This window comes from Frankliniella occidentalis, unplaced genomic scaffold, assembly GCF_000697945.3.
Source record: "Frankliniella occidentalis isolate FOCC.00 unplaced genomic scaffold, Focc_3.1 Scaffold227, whole genome shotgun sequence".
Lineage (NCBI taxonomy): Eukaryota > Metazoa > Arthropoda > Insecta > Thysanoptera > Thripidae > Frankliniella > Frankliniella occidentalis.
The window spans coordinates 168,372-183,368 of NW_026267353.1; the positions used below are offsets into that span (position 1 = coordinate 168,372).

General features: G+C 51.4%; 1 protein-coding gene across 6 annotated transcripts in view; it reads right to left on the bottom strand.

Annotated features, from left to right (window-relative positions):
- The window catches only part of LOC113203803 (tyrosine-protein phosphatase Lar), a 305,315-nt gene that overhangs the window by 120,165 nt on the left and 170,153 nt on the right, over positions 1–14,997 (bottom strand). For 5 of the 6 annotated variants that reach the window (XM_052272868.1, XM_052272870.1, XM_052272867.1 and 2 more), the window contains exon 3: positions 11,125–11,213. In XM_052272868.1, the coding sequence (XP_052128828.1) occupies positions 11,125–11,182 (58 nt within the window). In that variant the 5' untranslated portion in view covers positions 11,183–11,213. Of the gene's footprint in view, positions 1–11,124; positions 11,214–11,599; positions 11,764–14,997 lie in introns of those variants that run through there. The other variant, XM_052272866.1, reaches the window with a different exon arrangement.

Here is a 14,997-nt window from a genome sequence, read left to right on the forward strand (position 1 = left end):
TATTAAATATTTTAACATAAATACTTATGGTGCGGAGCTTTTTTCAATTAAAATAGTCGGGTTTTAGCATAAGCAAACGTCTCCAGTTGTAAAAGAACCTAGCCACATCATTATAGTAAAAAATATATATTCAAGGTAAACCGTTTGGACATCCACCCTTGCCATTTTGGGGGAATTACCAAGAAATAAGTGGCTGGGAGCTCGCTAAAGAACGTTTTCTTTCTCCATAGATACCCCTAATGTATTATAGATACAAAAACCTCCACTTGCAAACGTTTTCAAAAACGAAAAAAAAGTGACCCAATATGCATCTTATTTGTGAAACCATCCAAATGTATGGCGTGCACCTCTTTTAGTACACTGCTTCACCCGGGGCTTTCGGCTTAATTACGTTGCATTTTTTAAATCTAAGTGGGGGTCAGCGGGGAAAGAGACAATGGCGAGACCAATGGGAGGTGCGGAGGAAACGGCGGCGGTCGAGAGCGGGGTAAAAAGGGCGGGGGAATGGGGGAGGGGGTGAGAAGCGAGCGGGCAGCAGTGGGTCCTTCAGGGTGCGCAGTAGTCCTACCCCACCACCGCCTGCGGCCTGGAAAGGGACTGGATGGAGAAGCAGAGACGCATCTTTTTAATTCTGAATACATTGTTTCCTCGCACTCCTGAGTGGGCTCCACGGGACGCAGCTACCCCGCCCCCTTCCCCCCACTGGTTTTGGCCCTACGGCGGCAGTTCATTGCCAGCGGGTCGGAAAGGGGGAAAGTAGCAGCAAACTACGAAAACTGCGCAGGCGGACGATGAGGCAAATCGAGTTGGCGGTCGGAATAGGGAACTAACGAACGAGCGGGCCACGCGCTGCTAGCGGAGAAAAATATGAGCTTGATTCCCGACTTTTTGGGCGTGCCTGGCCGCGTCCGGCTGCTGCTGCCGTCTGAAGTTAGCACGATCTTTATATATAACTCGAGCGCGCCCGAACGGATTGCCCATTATCACACAGGTGAAACGTTTCCCAGCGCAACGCGTGTTTCAAAAACATTATGATGTTTCCTCTCGATCTTCTGGCTGCCGCTGCTTCCCGCCCGGCAAAGCCAAATGGGGGACCAAGAGGACTGTTGTTTAGTGCGTGGCTAAAGACGGTCGGCCGAGTGACCGGCGCAGGAAACCACACGAGATTTAGATGTGCGGCTCGCGTGACTGCGCGGAGGGGGTAGAGGAAGGGGAAGGGACCGTCTTTCCCCCCTTACCTGCACTGTTAAAACATTACCGTAGTTTTACGACTTTTTGAATACTGTATACCGTTTTTTTTAAAAGCTGATAGTGTTTGAAATTTTTTTTTTGATGGCGCGGTCGTCAAATTACACCTTTGATTGGGAATATACATTAAGCCCAAATGAAGGGCATATCCAACTTACGAGCTGATAATATAACTTCAAAAAGTATGCCAAAAGTGCTGTAAGTGCGATACGTGCTAACATTTCAGGACCCCAAGTAAGTACCTTCGTGCCTAATTTTATCAGGCATTAAATCCGAGCCAATTTCTTTCCTTTTTCTCACGACCTGCTTTCTTCTTTAAAGAACAAAGGCAAAGTGGGGCCGTGCCAATCTGCAATACTTTAAGTGGCCAATTCCAGAAAAAATGGTAAAAAATGTCGATGAAGCAACTGAGAGGTGCTACGGGCTGTTGAAGCACATGACTAGAAGCGTCTTTGCAAGACGCTTCTAGGGACGTGCTGCAACAATACGTTGCACCTCCCAGTCGCTCACACTGACGGACACACCTGTCTGGAATTGCCCAAGTATACTTTATGTATACCCTTTAGAAAAGGAAACATTAAAGTGTCATTTAGCTATACTTATTTCCATGCGGGGCAATCATTTTACAACTCATGGCACCGATTAACTGTTCTAGCTCCCAATGGGGTTTTGTAACCGACATGTTACAGCTGAGGTTAAAAAATATCATGCACTTTCACAGTGTGCTGCTCTCTTAAATCTATCTCCAGTCGCTGCCCTACCTTTCGTAGTACAAATCATTTCAGGGTACGGAGAAAATTATGACACTAAATCGTGAAATCATCCATTTGATGTTAGACATACATCGTTTACTAGAAGGCACAGACTCTTACATCCAGGTCAGGACGTCGTAGCAGCGGAAGCGAGCCGGACACCGCGGTAGCAGCAGAGCCGCCAACGAGATCATCAATCTTAAACGCCATGGTCTGGCCGAGAGAGGGCGTGAGAGAGGGAGAGGGGGGGAGAGGGGGGGGAGAGAGAGAGAGAAGAGTGGGGCAAGGGGGTAATAGACGGACACACGAGATGCATATTGAAGCGAGTAACATTTAAGGTGCAGAGAGTTGCACCTCGTACAAGAATGTATACGCGATAACTTACGTTGTATTTTTCTACCCCCTTCTTCGTTCAGTCAAAGTTAAAATAAAGAGTTGTACGTTTTCTGTGACTCTTTGGTTGTTTTCTGGCGCAAGAGCCTACTGCAGGAGGCAAAAACAAACAGAAAAGAGGCATCACCGCCAGGGATTGAGATGAGAAAGCAAACAGACGGAAGAACAGCTTCGAACAGCAGAACGTTCAACGAGTACCCGCACCAGCGTGGCCTGCATAGTGATGGGTCGACTTGTCTCTGTCACAGGCGAGACGCACGTACCGGCCATTTTCATTTATACTCCCTCTCTGCCCTCATCCCCGCTCCTCTCTCACGGTCACAAACCCTACCTCGATGAACAATCCACCTCTGACGAAGCAGTCCCGCACGCACAACTTTTGGACCGAGCGTTAAAACAGCTCGCGCCAAAGTTGTTCCGCATAAGTACTTTCCTGCTTCCTCCTGCCTCCCAGCTCATCTCCTCCATCCAACTAACTCCCCGCTCTTAATCGGCCTCCCGCTCTTTTTCTCTCCTCCAGCTGGAGCTTTCGAATGCATCAGAACATGACGTTTTACAAAAACTCACCCACACCACTCCCACTCATCCTTTGGGCCGACCGAGCCGGAGGAGGCCGAGAGGTCAGCCAGAGAAATCCGACACGACTTTTCCGGGGCGCTAAAAGTTAATCCGGCCGAGGCGAATACGTAATTCGGCTGTGTGAATAACGGCCAAAAGTTGTACGTACCGCGGGGAGCATCCCCCGCCCCTTTACCCCCGGGGAGGAGCGGGGTCCTGCCCCTCACACTAACCTAAGTAACCGCCACTATTTATACAGGGGCAAAATTAGCTTAACCCACCGCGACAGACACGGCTACAAGCAGCACCAGCGGGCCCAGACAGGAGAGAATTAGAGTGCCAGGAGCAAATCAGCGGTTTTACCCTTTCCTCATTCGGCACGTATGCACTTGCCCTTCCCCTTATTTATCCGTCCGAAACGCAGGGAGGGTCAAGCAGCAGTAGCAGGTGTTGGGGTACAGTGGTGCGATGGATGATCACCGGAGGGTAATCTCCGACCCACCCCACCAATTATTTGGCCACACAAAGGGGCATAGCACAACGGCGGCTGGGCTTTGTCGGTACGCCTAGCGGCCCGCAGGCCCTGGCGCCCCGCGGCTGGTTACACGACAAAGATAGCCTTGCTCTGTCGCAGAAGATGCAAAGTTATAAAATGAAATGTATTAAATATCTGTTCAAATACATGTGAAAAGGTATGTAAAATGGCCTTCGGTCGAAATAAATAACTGCCAGTTCTTGACTGAATTCTAAGATTCGCAGGTGGAGCAACTTCTCTAACTTCAAGATACATTGATTGTAAGTCTTCTATCTTAGAAGTTTTGCTGTTGGTATAACGGAAAACGCATGATTTTTTCAAGTAACTTGCGCACTGAAATTAGAGACATCGCGGACGGAAGAGTCCATAGAACATACGACCTTAAAAGACAGGGGTCCCACTGTTCGTTGTGTCCCGAGCTGCGGTTTAATATGGTCGATACTTTGCCGACACCCCCCAAGCCCTCCCCACCGTGGTGGCGCTGCAGCGTCGCTGCAGCGACACTGCTCCAGGTCACCGCAACATCTGAAATGTGACGAGAGGGACCCAAAGCCGTGCGCTCTGAAGTAGCAGGGGTGCAGGGGCCCCCACTCCACTCCGCCTAGCCGCAAACAAGCACTCTTGTTCTAAGACGATGTCACAGCCCTGCTTTAAAACGAGGAGACTTTAATTCCATTAGCGCGTGGCCTAATTCCTCCTCGGATGAGCCACCACAGTGTGCGCGGCGAGGCGAGGCGGCGCGGAGGGCCCTGGGACCCCCGGACCAGGCAGGGGCCGAACGAGCCGGGCGTCAAGTGGCGATTTAGCAGATCAAAGGCAGACGCGCTCTGCCACGCGGCACGCACCGTGCACACACACATACGCACTAGCGCCCACGCACAGACTAGCGCGCGCGTGCACGCACGAACCCCATGAATAATGCATCGACCTACAAAACGCGCGCCGCCGCGACATTTCCTTGAAAAGCGCGGCCGTGGCAATGAATATAAGCGGCACTTTTAATCGCACGCCACCTCAACGGGGAGGGAGAGAGAAAGAGACGAAACCAGAGAGAGAGGGAGTAAAGTAAGAAAGGAGCGGAAAATAATAGCAATGAGAGAGGGGAGGAAAAGACACACAGTGACAAATGGTAAGGTGGCGTGACGGGTCCACCCCCTGCCACCCCTTCAGGCCCGTGTCTCGCCTGCCCACGAGTGCGACAAGGACGACAACAGCATGATTCTCGACGTGTCAAGGGACAACAACTGGGACCGGAAATGGCAGCACGGAGGGGCTGCCGTGTCCGGGGAGGAAGGGAGGAGGAGCTCGCGGGAAGGGGGGGAGGGACGGCGGAAGATGAAGTAGTGATGATGACCGGAGCGAGCGAAAGGACGCGCGCGCACGCCCAGCGCATGCCTCATCCGACTGGGAACGACATGGGGCGAGCTACGACGATTTGAAACAATACTCGAAACGTTTACGTGCATGCATTCTTAACGTTTGTACGTGCAATGCCCCCCCCCCTTTTCTCCTTTGATGGTGGTGGCGTTGCTAAGTGGCATACGACTTCAATCACGACGTGCAGGGAGAGGGTAAGGGCATATATGTAAAAGTAATGTAAAAATAAAAAGAGAGGATGAAGAAAAATAGAGGGAGACCGAGACACTACTCGAGATGTTCACTTGTAACGCACGGCCGAGCTGGACATAGCGGATCAGGTTGTGAAGTAGCTCGTCTCAGCGTAGCCAGTGCAGCGGATGCAATAGCGAGCACAAGGATCCTCCTACAACGTCCGTCTGTCTGTCTGATTTGTCCGGGAGGTCATTGTGCTCACCCACATAACTTGTGACAGCAAGCGTCCCTGTGATATCCGAGGTAGGCAACGCGCGCGCGCCCGTGCGGTCGCGTTGCCTACCTCACAGGGTGCTGGGTCCGAGGCGGCCTTCCGCCGCGCCTGCCTTCCCACCCTCTTCCGTACGCACTGCTTCATGCAAGCACAAGAGAAGGGCGCCCTTCTCTCATAATGCAAGCACAATTTTTGGTTTGGCGACGACGAGCGTGATGATCCACGACACTGTGCATAGAGTCGTGCATGAAAGAGTTGCAGACAGCAGCCCTCCTACAAAGCACGCGTCGCTGTTCCCGGCTCACAGGATGCCGCGCCGTCGGGAGCGCAGTAAGTCACAGAGCTGAAGTGCGCTTACGCCAGAGTGTAGCGAGAGGGGCACTGCTGGAGAGCCTGTCACATCTCTGATTCGTTTCGGCGCGCCGAGCGGAACACGTTGGCCAAAGCCGAGTGGAGCGGCGACGACGGGGCGAGGGGAAAAGGGGGGGGGGAGGGGAGGCTAAAGGAAGAGTTGAGAGGGGGGTAAGGGAAGAGGCGGGGGGAGGTGGGGGGTGTTGTTGATGGAGCCCCCTCGGAAGTTGTTGTGGGCCTTGGAGAGCATACACACCGCACCTTGAGAGTCCTCGATTAGCAGCGCTTGGAGGAGTGAGAGAGAGAGAGAGAGAGAGAGAGAGAGAGAGAGGGGGGGGGGGATATGGCTTGGCCCCTTATAGCTTCAAAGCGACTCGCCTTCCGTGTGCGCACGTCAAGAGGTCCGCCCGGAGGCAGCGGGAGGAGGCCGAGTAGTGCGGCCTGGCCGAAGGGTCCGGCGCGGCCCCGGGGCGAGACACACCTCCGGGACGTTTACATCGGCCGGGCCGGACCGGGCGCCGGGCTCATCAAGCCATGTAGAGGAGAAGAGCCCCTTGTCAAACATGGGGCGGCGGCCCCGCGGCGTGGAGAGATCCATCGCGAGAGACAAATAAGGACGAGGGGGAGCGCGCTGCAGCCGGCTGGAGAGTTCGCATTTCATAGCTAATTATCTAAAGAGTAAAGACGGCGGCGGAAAAGGGAAGGGGAAGAAATTAATCAGGCTCGTCCCCGCTCCCTCTAGTCTCCGCCCCCCTCCTCTCCCTTTCCCACCCAGTTCGTCGAGATAAGAACTTTCTACAGTATTCAGATGGCGGTATTTTACAAACCAGCGCGGGTCGTGGCTCCGGCGCGGCACGGAGCGACGCGAACCGAGAAAGCGCGGGCAGCAGAGGCCTTGGTCCGGCCACCGGGCTACCCGGGCGAGGAAAACGTACTTCTGCGTAGAGGCCCTCAGGGCCACGGCAGAATCTTCTTTTACGAAATTATAAAACATTCTTCCCCGCGCGCACCACGGCTTTTGTTTATTTTTTTGTTTTCCCCCTTTTCCTCATTTTGATCCAACTTGATACCCCCCCATTGTCGACCGCACCGCGGGGGTCGCGGGGCCCATCGCGACGCCCCCACCCGGGCCGCGCGGGCCCCCGGGGGGCCAGCGCAGTTATCGCTCGCTGATGATCCCACTCCCAACTTTGATCGTTACCTTGTCCATCTGGTGACGGTGGGGCGGCAGAGCGCGGGATCTGCCTTACATAGCAGCCCTCTGGGTGTTACGGGCAAAGCCCTTCAGCCCACCTGGCTGTGCGCGGCGCGGTGGGGCGGGGCGGGGTGATGCAGGCCGGAAAATACAAAGCAAAAGGCCGGCGAGCAGTCACGCCGCCGGCGGCGGGGGTTTGCGGACCTGCGGACCAGGCCAGGCCTCGCGGAACAGATAAAATTTTAATGTGTGATGGCAAAGTTTTAAGCATCCCGTCGAAAAAAAAACACCCACGCGAGCACACAGAGGGAAATAAACAAAGCGAAATAAACAAGGCTCAGTGGCGGCGGTCTCTTAGCGGCTGCCGTAATTAAAAGTACAGGAAACAAAAACGCGCGGGGGCCCGAGCGAAAAAACAATGCAAGGAGGCGACAGACTAAATGAGTGCGCGGCGCTAACCGTCCCACAAAAGCCGGGCCACGCAAAGGGCGCCGCACGCACAGACCCGGGCCGACCCCGCAGGTGTGACCGCGCACGCATGCACCGGAGGGACACATAGGCCGAGGTTGGATGCGATATCAGCTAACGGAGCGAGACAAAGGCCCGCTCCGGCTCATCTCATCAGCCATTCGGCAGAACGCGCGGTAAAGGGATTGGCAGCACCACGCTGTTTGTCAGGTCGCCCTGAACACAGGGTGCGCAAACGCCCGCGCTAAAATCAGTCCTCTGCGCGCAATCTTTCGTTTTCTCCAGCAATTGAAATGGGAAAAATACATATCGAAAACAATATCGCTAGGTGAAGGGTCCACAGACGAAAGCCAGGTCGGGAAAAAACAGAAGCGGGTGGGGCGTAACGCAGTGCGCGCGCCCTCCGCGGCAGCAGGCGCCCCGCTGGGAAGGGAGAGAGGGAAGGGCTGTCACATAGGCCGCCGCCTCCGCGACGCGCCACCACGCCGCAGAGTCACTTCTGGCGCACAGGAGGCCGAAAAATAAAGCTCGGGAACAGCGACAAAACTAGTAACGGGTCGACGGGCGTGGTGGCGTGGCGTCGCCTAGACTAACTCCAACTTGATACGCGCTCACAATGGCAGCGCAAGAAAGCAAACACACGTATGAAAGAACTCCTTCTGCGACCCTTTTCTCTTGAACCATTTACCTCGCGGAGCTCGGCGAAAGTGGGGAAGAATGACGAAAAAATACAACTCTTTCGGTCGAGGTGCGTTTACGCGAGAAGCACGGGAGAAAAACAAAACTGCTTATGCTTGCGCAGCATATTTTTAGACACGAAGTTGTCTTCTAGTATCGTTTTACCCCGATAGTCAATTGTTTTATATGGCCCTTTATGGGAAAAAAAAATTCCTTCCGACGATTTCCTTAATTTTTTTTTAAAATAAAGAATTTTTACATACAACGTGGTACGCAAAATTTAGAAAAAATTTACGAGACCGTTTTTTTTTAAATTAAAGATAAAGTTCCCGTTTCTATGGTAATACTCGGCTCGTCAAGAGGGAGATGGAAATACTTTTACATGCAACAAGTGGGCCGAGCCGAGCCAATTCAGAGGAAAAAAGACACCTCTAAAGTCTGCGTTCAAACAATCCCTTCCTTTGCTACAATGCACAGAACTAGGATAACACTACTTTTTTTCGAACGCCGACCACCTTACCGCCTTCTCATAATATTCCTATTTTCACCACTAATTCTAAATAAAACAAGCAAATCATCAACAACATTTATCCGGGTTTTCCGAAGGAGTACACTTCCTTTACTATAATAAGGAAACAGACACGAATGACAATAATCGTATTCGAACGCCACCACCGTACCGCCTTCTTATAAAGACTTTCATTTCAAACGTACACGAAAGGGAAGACCATCGACGCCATTTTCAATAAACTTGGAGTCAAATTTATTGGTGTTACCTAATACTTTATGATTTCAACCACATAAAAATACAACTACAATATGGGCTGGACTAATTGTGTTGTTCCTGGTTGTATAAGTAAACCAGACAAAGGTATGTTATTCAAATATTGGCCCCAAAACCAGATTCTTTCTGCGCAATGGCATGAATATTTACTAGAAATTATTCCAAAACCAAACCGCACTGCTGTCTGTGAGCTAAATTAATTTACTACTGACAACTATTTTTGTTCTCTTATATTTGAACTTCTTTTGGGCATGATTGACTTTGCCATCGTCAAGAATAGGAATAATAAAAAATTCTAACGCTAACGCGTTAACGGCCCCCTAGATTTTAATTTACAGTTAGAATAGTCAAAATATTCTATTTAATATCAGATGTTGTCATATTATGAAATAAAATTATTAGAAGGCGGATCTACAGTTGTGGTTATGAATCAGAATATTTTATTCAGCTGTTGGTAATAGTGTATAACGAAAATAGCATAGTTTTCTTTTAAAGTCTCCTGGGAGCCGCACCCCCAGCTGCAAAGGGCGATAGGTTGGCAGCATTGTTAGCCGCCGCGCCTTCTTTTAAATGCGATTTGGAAGTCAGAAGTACAGTCCTCGCTAACAATGCCTATCGTCGACTGGTGCTGACCGGTCGCGTTCGAAACAGCGTTTATGCTGCACCTTTTTACACGGCGGCGACTTGTTTTTATTCAAACGCGACCACTGAAACCAGAGAGTTCCACGCCAGGCTCATATAAATTTTTGGATAGGGTTGTACAAAGCAACAGGCGATCGTTTCTATTGGTCAAATTTTCCCGCGGAAATTTGTGATTGGCTGAAATTTCCCTGGCTCGACTCGGCCTACTGCTCAGCTCGTCATTTCCATGGAAACTTGTGGATACAAACTCAAATTTCTCAAATTTCACCAGACAAAGTTATAGCAAACATATCTCAAAAAAATTCTAATTTTCTGTAGTATTTTTCATTCAAATTTCATTAATAAGTTGCTTGCACTTCTCTCCTTTGAAATAGACTATTGCATAACAATTACAGCTACTTTTTCAGAACGTTTCAAATTCATTTCTAACGATAAACTACCTTCTTGTCTACCACGATTTGCCAGAATCGTATTTTTTTTTTCTTTTTTTTTTCAGTTTTGAAGTAATCATTGCACGGCGAATGCTTTTCCCGCCTAGCACCAGACGTCTGTTTAATACATCACACTCTTTGTTCCCGATCACGACACAAATATTTCGTTCCCAAGGAAAACTCTATTAAACTTTGGCAATGAGAAGTTACAGAACACGATTAGTGCAGCCAAAACTTTTTGGTCTTGGACTAGATATTTGGTGCTTAGGGCGAGAATCTTTTCTCAGTGTGGCAAATTAGCGCTCGCTGCTTGGCCAAAGGCACGGGAAATAGTAAACGTAGCCAATTTTATACATTTTAGAAGTAGACAAAATGGTTGATTGCAAATAGAGTGGTTGCCCATAGCTCGACACAAAACTCGCTCTGATACAGAAAAGAAAACTGTAAAAGAAAATGCATTAACTTCGATAATATGATAATTTCACCGATAATGTTTTGAGTCCTGCACGCTTCGTTCACAATTCTCGCTCACCGTGTTGACGCGAAGCCATAGTCCTGTCGAACCAGCTGAGAGGGGGGCCTATCAGAGCGATGAGTATCGGAGTTGGCCGATCTGGCTCTGCGGGAAGCCCGCGGGACGCGCAAAAATAACACCGACTTGACTTGATAGACCCCGTCACGTTCTTGGTTTTTCACACTCTCGCTCGAACTTTTTCCAGCGGGAAAGTAGGGATGAAAACTATCATTTATTCGCATGAAGGCAGTAGGCTATTGATCGTTTCCCCCTTTCCACGCCTCAGGAAATCCATGAGGCATGGCTTCTATTTTTCTATGTTTTTTTTCAATGTGTCATCGAACCGGATGCACTACTTTTTTGTAGTACATATTTAACGAATGGAGCGGGCACCTTCGTTGTAGGTACGAAAATACTATATCGATGCAAGCCAAAGTCGGAGGACGCTTTATTTACTCGTCAGAGAATGGCGAGTGATTTCAAAAAGAGTGGGAGAGATAAAAAAAAAAAGGAAATTGGCGTTGCTTGGCGAATAACAAGTGTCAATCCAACGCGCCAGTGAGAGAGGGGGTGGCACAAATCAATTAATCACTTTGAAAACAGCTTATTCGGCCGCGCGCGCTGCGATTACCATGTCAACACGGCGAGCGATTCGAAGCACGCGGGAAAACAAAACAAAATCAGGAAAAAATGCATCGGTTTGGGTAAAACATCAAAGTGAATTTTTTTTAAAACATAAAAATAACTTACCATCAGCGAGAACCCCTGCGACCAGAATCCCTGCGAGGATCAGCAGTCGGACCCACATGGTCCACAGCTCCAAGGGCCCGGCCAACACCCTGGAGGAGAAAAAGTCAAGAAATGAAGGGGTAGTTCTACATCACCAGACACAGCGGCACAGCGGCGTGGCGTCCTGCAGCGGGGGCGAGGCGCACGGGGACATGTGCCCCGGGGACGAAAAAGGATCCGTTGCGAGCGAGAGAGAGCGCGCGGCGATGTCTTGCGGTACATCCAATGTGGAGGGAGGTGTAGTGTTGCACCTCCGCGCCCCACGCCCGTCGTCCACACAGTATGATCTCGAGACTTTTTTGCCAACTTTTGGCGTTGGCAGAAAATCTTGCCTTTTCAGGCAAAGCAACAGATTTCCACCGTTATTTTCAGTTTTGATACTGTATTGTGACGAGCGGGGCGGGCGCAGAACTGACGCACAGACGCACAAACACACCACGATATACTCCTGGGCACTTCTTGATGCACAATCACTGCACTTTTCCTTCCACTTTTTCACAACATTTTTCACACTCTTTTCAGGGCAATTATTTCTTCTCCCCCTGTTTCACTCTAGGACACTTTTGAGCGGCACAGCACTGCACTCGCGGGCCGTCCTCCGCCCGCGCCTGACCATGGCACCGGCGGCCACTTCACATTATGGCAACGCGTCGCGGGGCGGGGAGCGGCGGGGCGCGGTGGGGCGAGGCGGGGGCGCGGCGGGGCGCGGCCGGGCGCGGCGGCAGCCCTCGCTCGCCATACGTCTCTAGGCACAACGTCCCCCGTGTACGTCTCGTGGGTCGTATCGTGGCGCGCCTCGCGATCCGCGTCGCGTCGGTCGCTGAGGCCGCGGGCTGGGCCGGGCCGGGCCGAGGCGCTACGCAGACTGAGCGCGCCGCGCAGAGCGGCCGGGCAGCGGGCCGCCGCGCCCCGCCACCCCCCACCACGCCCACGGCACCTGTTGGAGGCGCCGCCGCCACCGCCGCCGCACTCGCCTCGCTCCGCCCCGATCGCATTTCAAACATTTTCCCAACATATCAGGAGAGTGACCCTCATCCTCTCCTTGTAGCTGGTCCGCTGCACCGGCCGCCCCAGGTGCCCCCGCCTGTTTGCTCGGGCCGAGGAACAGGTACAAGCCGCGAGCTCGAGCTCCTCGCCACAACAACCGCAAACAGAACCGAGGGGTACAGTACCTCAGTTCCATGTTTGCACCCCCCAAATTCTCTAGGCGAAGGGAGTCCGCACTCCGCAGAGGCCGAATCTCCTTACACACCCCTGCCCCAATTACACAGACAGACGGGGGTAGGTTGAAAGGCGACTGCGAGCGCGGAAATGTCGCATTATTAAAACGACTGTTTCATCATTCCAAAGAGCCAAAGGATTAATCTGGATGTGAGATTTCCGCCTGTCGCGTTACAACCCGGTAGCCTTTCATACGCGGCTTGTGCCGTCCCGGAAAATACACGCCCGACCCAAGATACGACCCGCACGCTCGCTCACTCGCGCTCTCTCTCTCGCTCTCGCCCTCTCCTCGCCCTCTCGCTCGCTCTCGCCCCCTACGCTCGCTCTCACCCTCTCGCTTGCTCTCGTCTTCTCGCTCGCTCTTGCCCTCTCCTCCCCTCTCGCTCGCTCTCGCACATTCGCTCGCTCTCACCCTCTCGTTTGCTCTCCATCACGCTCTCACTCTCCTTTTCCTCCCTCGCCTTACGCAACGTTGAAATATTTTCATTTTTATGTGAGCCATCATCATTCGAGCCATCGCCTCGCCGGGCACACACTTGACGCCGTTGTTAGTGGAGACACGTCCGCGAGCACGCGTCCCGTAATAGCGATATCCTCCGGCGGCGGAGCAAAGAGGAGTGCACTGTAAAAAGCTTACGAACTAAATACTTTGCAACGTTACGAACAATTTTCGTTCTTTGTATTGCAAAGAAATTGTTCGTATTGCAAAGCGATTGTCTGTAAGGCTAGACGGGTCTTACGAACAATCGGTTTGCATTACGAACTATTTGTTCGTAAGCTTACGAACAATTAGTTCGTAATACAACGCTTCAAAATCCCTCGTAAGCTACGAACGTTTTGGTTTGCATTACGAACCTATAGTTCGTAAGCAATTTACAGTGTGGAGGGGAGTAGGAAGGGAGGGGGGAGGGGGCGACAAGGAGACATGTCATGGCGGCGCCACTCTGAAAACTCAACAGTGTACATTGTATGCTGAAAAATCAGCGATCATTGATGATTGCTGATATATCAGTGTACATGGAATGATTGCTGATATATCAGTGATCATTAATGATCACGTTTAGGTTTTTGGCTAATATTTCCTTTCAGACGGATATCATCGGAAAGTGGATAGCATTTCCAGATTCCTCGTGGAAAATGCTTTCAAACGAGCTACTATGTGATAGGGTTCACTTTCGAAATGGTCCGCCTCTCGGAAATGTCGTTAATGTAAGCCAAGTTATGGTAGCGGTCAATTTGAACCCCATCACATAGTAGCTCGTTTGAAAGCATTTTTCACGAGGAATCTGGAAATGCTATCCACTTTCCGATGATATCCGTCTGAAAGGAAATATTAGCCAAAAACCTAAACGTGATCATTTATGATTGCTGATATATCAGCAATCATTCCATGTACACTGATATATCAGCAATCATTCCATGTACACTGATATATCAGCAATCATCAATGATCGCTGATTTTTCAGCATACAATGTACACTGTTGAGTTTTCAGAGCATACGCCACGCCACGCCATGCCCTACCTGCCTGACACGCTCCCTTGAAATAACAACACACGGCCAACACGAAATCGGGGGGATAGAAATGTTATTCAACAGCGTGCGACGCAGAGAAAAAGAAGGCGGCAAAACACGCGGAGGCGGCGACGGGGGGAGGGGGAAGAGCAGCGTGAAGCGGAGCGAGGGGAGGGTTGGGCGGGTGCTGCAGCTGTGTCATGGCCTGCTTCACGTGCCTGCAGCAGCAGCAGCAGCAGCAGCAGCAGCAGCAGATGCTCTCTCAGCGCACCCACCTCCCGCGCCCTATGCTCGTGGATAAAAACGAGGGACTTTGTCGACGCGCGTCCTTCAACGAGATAAGCCCGCGCGTGTATTCGGCGGCGACTGTATGCGTGCGTACGTGTGAGAGCGAGTTCGCGAGTGTGCGTGTGTGTGTGTGTGTGGAGACGGGGTAAGAGAGATTCGCGAGGCACAAAGAGAAGAGAGCGGTGAAGAAGTCGTTTTTTGAAAAGGAGCGACAAGTTACCGTCGAGCTTTTCCAGGGTCAATGGAAGGGAATCGCGAAATTCAGAAAACGGAAAAGAGGAGCTTAAACAACAACAACACACACCCACACACACGTGCGTGCATAAACACCCCGTGGCCTCATGCGACACCATGGAAGATTCCATCACGAAAAAAAAAAAAGGAAACAAAGGGAACGAGCCTTGCTTTCAATTCCATTCAATTCCTGTACTTCGGTCTTTTTACAGCCCCTATTTGCAGGGTGTCCGGGCCAGACCCGATGAAACAATAAAGAGAAGTGCGTCGCAGTCATCACCAGAGCAATCACACCAAGTATACCGGCGGCTAGAATATTGAATCGGGCAGGACGGAATGGAAGGGGGGGGGGGCTGATTTGTCGAGCTCTCACAGCCACATACGGAAACATTGGGGGGCACGACGCCGGGGCAAAGGGGCAAAGGCCTATACGCTGGGCGAGCTTCTGGCGACGCTCCAGGAGAGGGGCGGAGTGAGGAGGGTGCGGTATGGCGTGCGAGGGAAGGAGAGAGGAGTTGCTTCCAAGAGAGGTGGTATTTATTGCATACAGATCCTCTAGGCCCGAATCGCCCCCGCC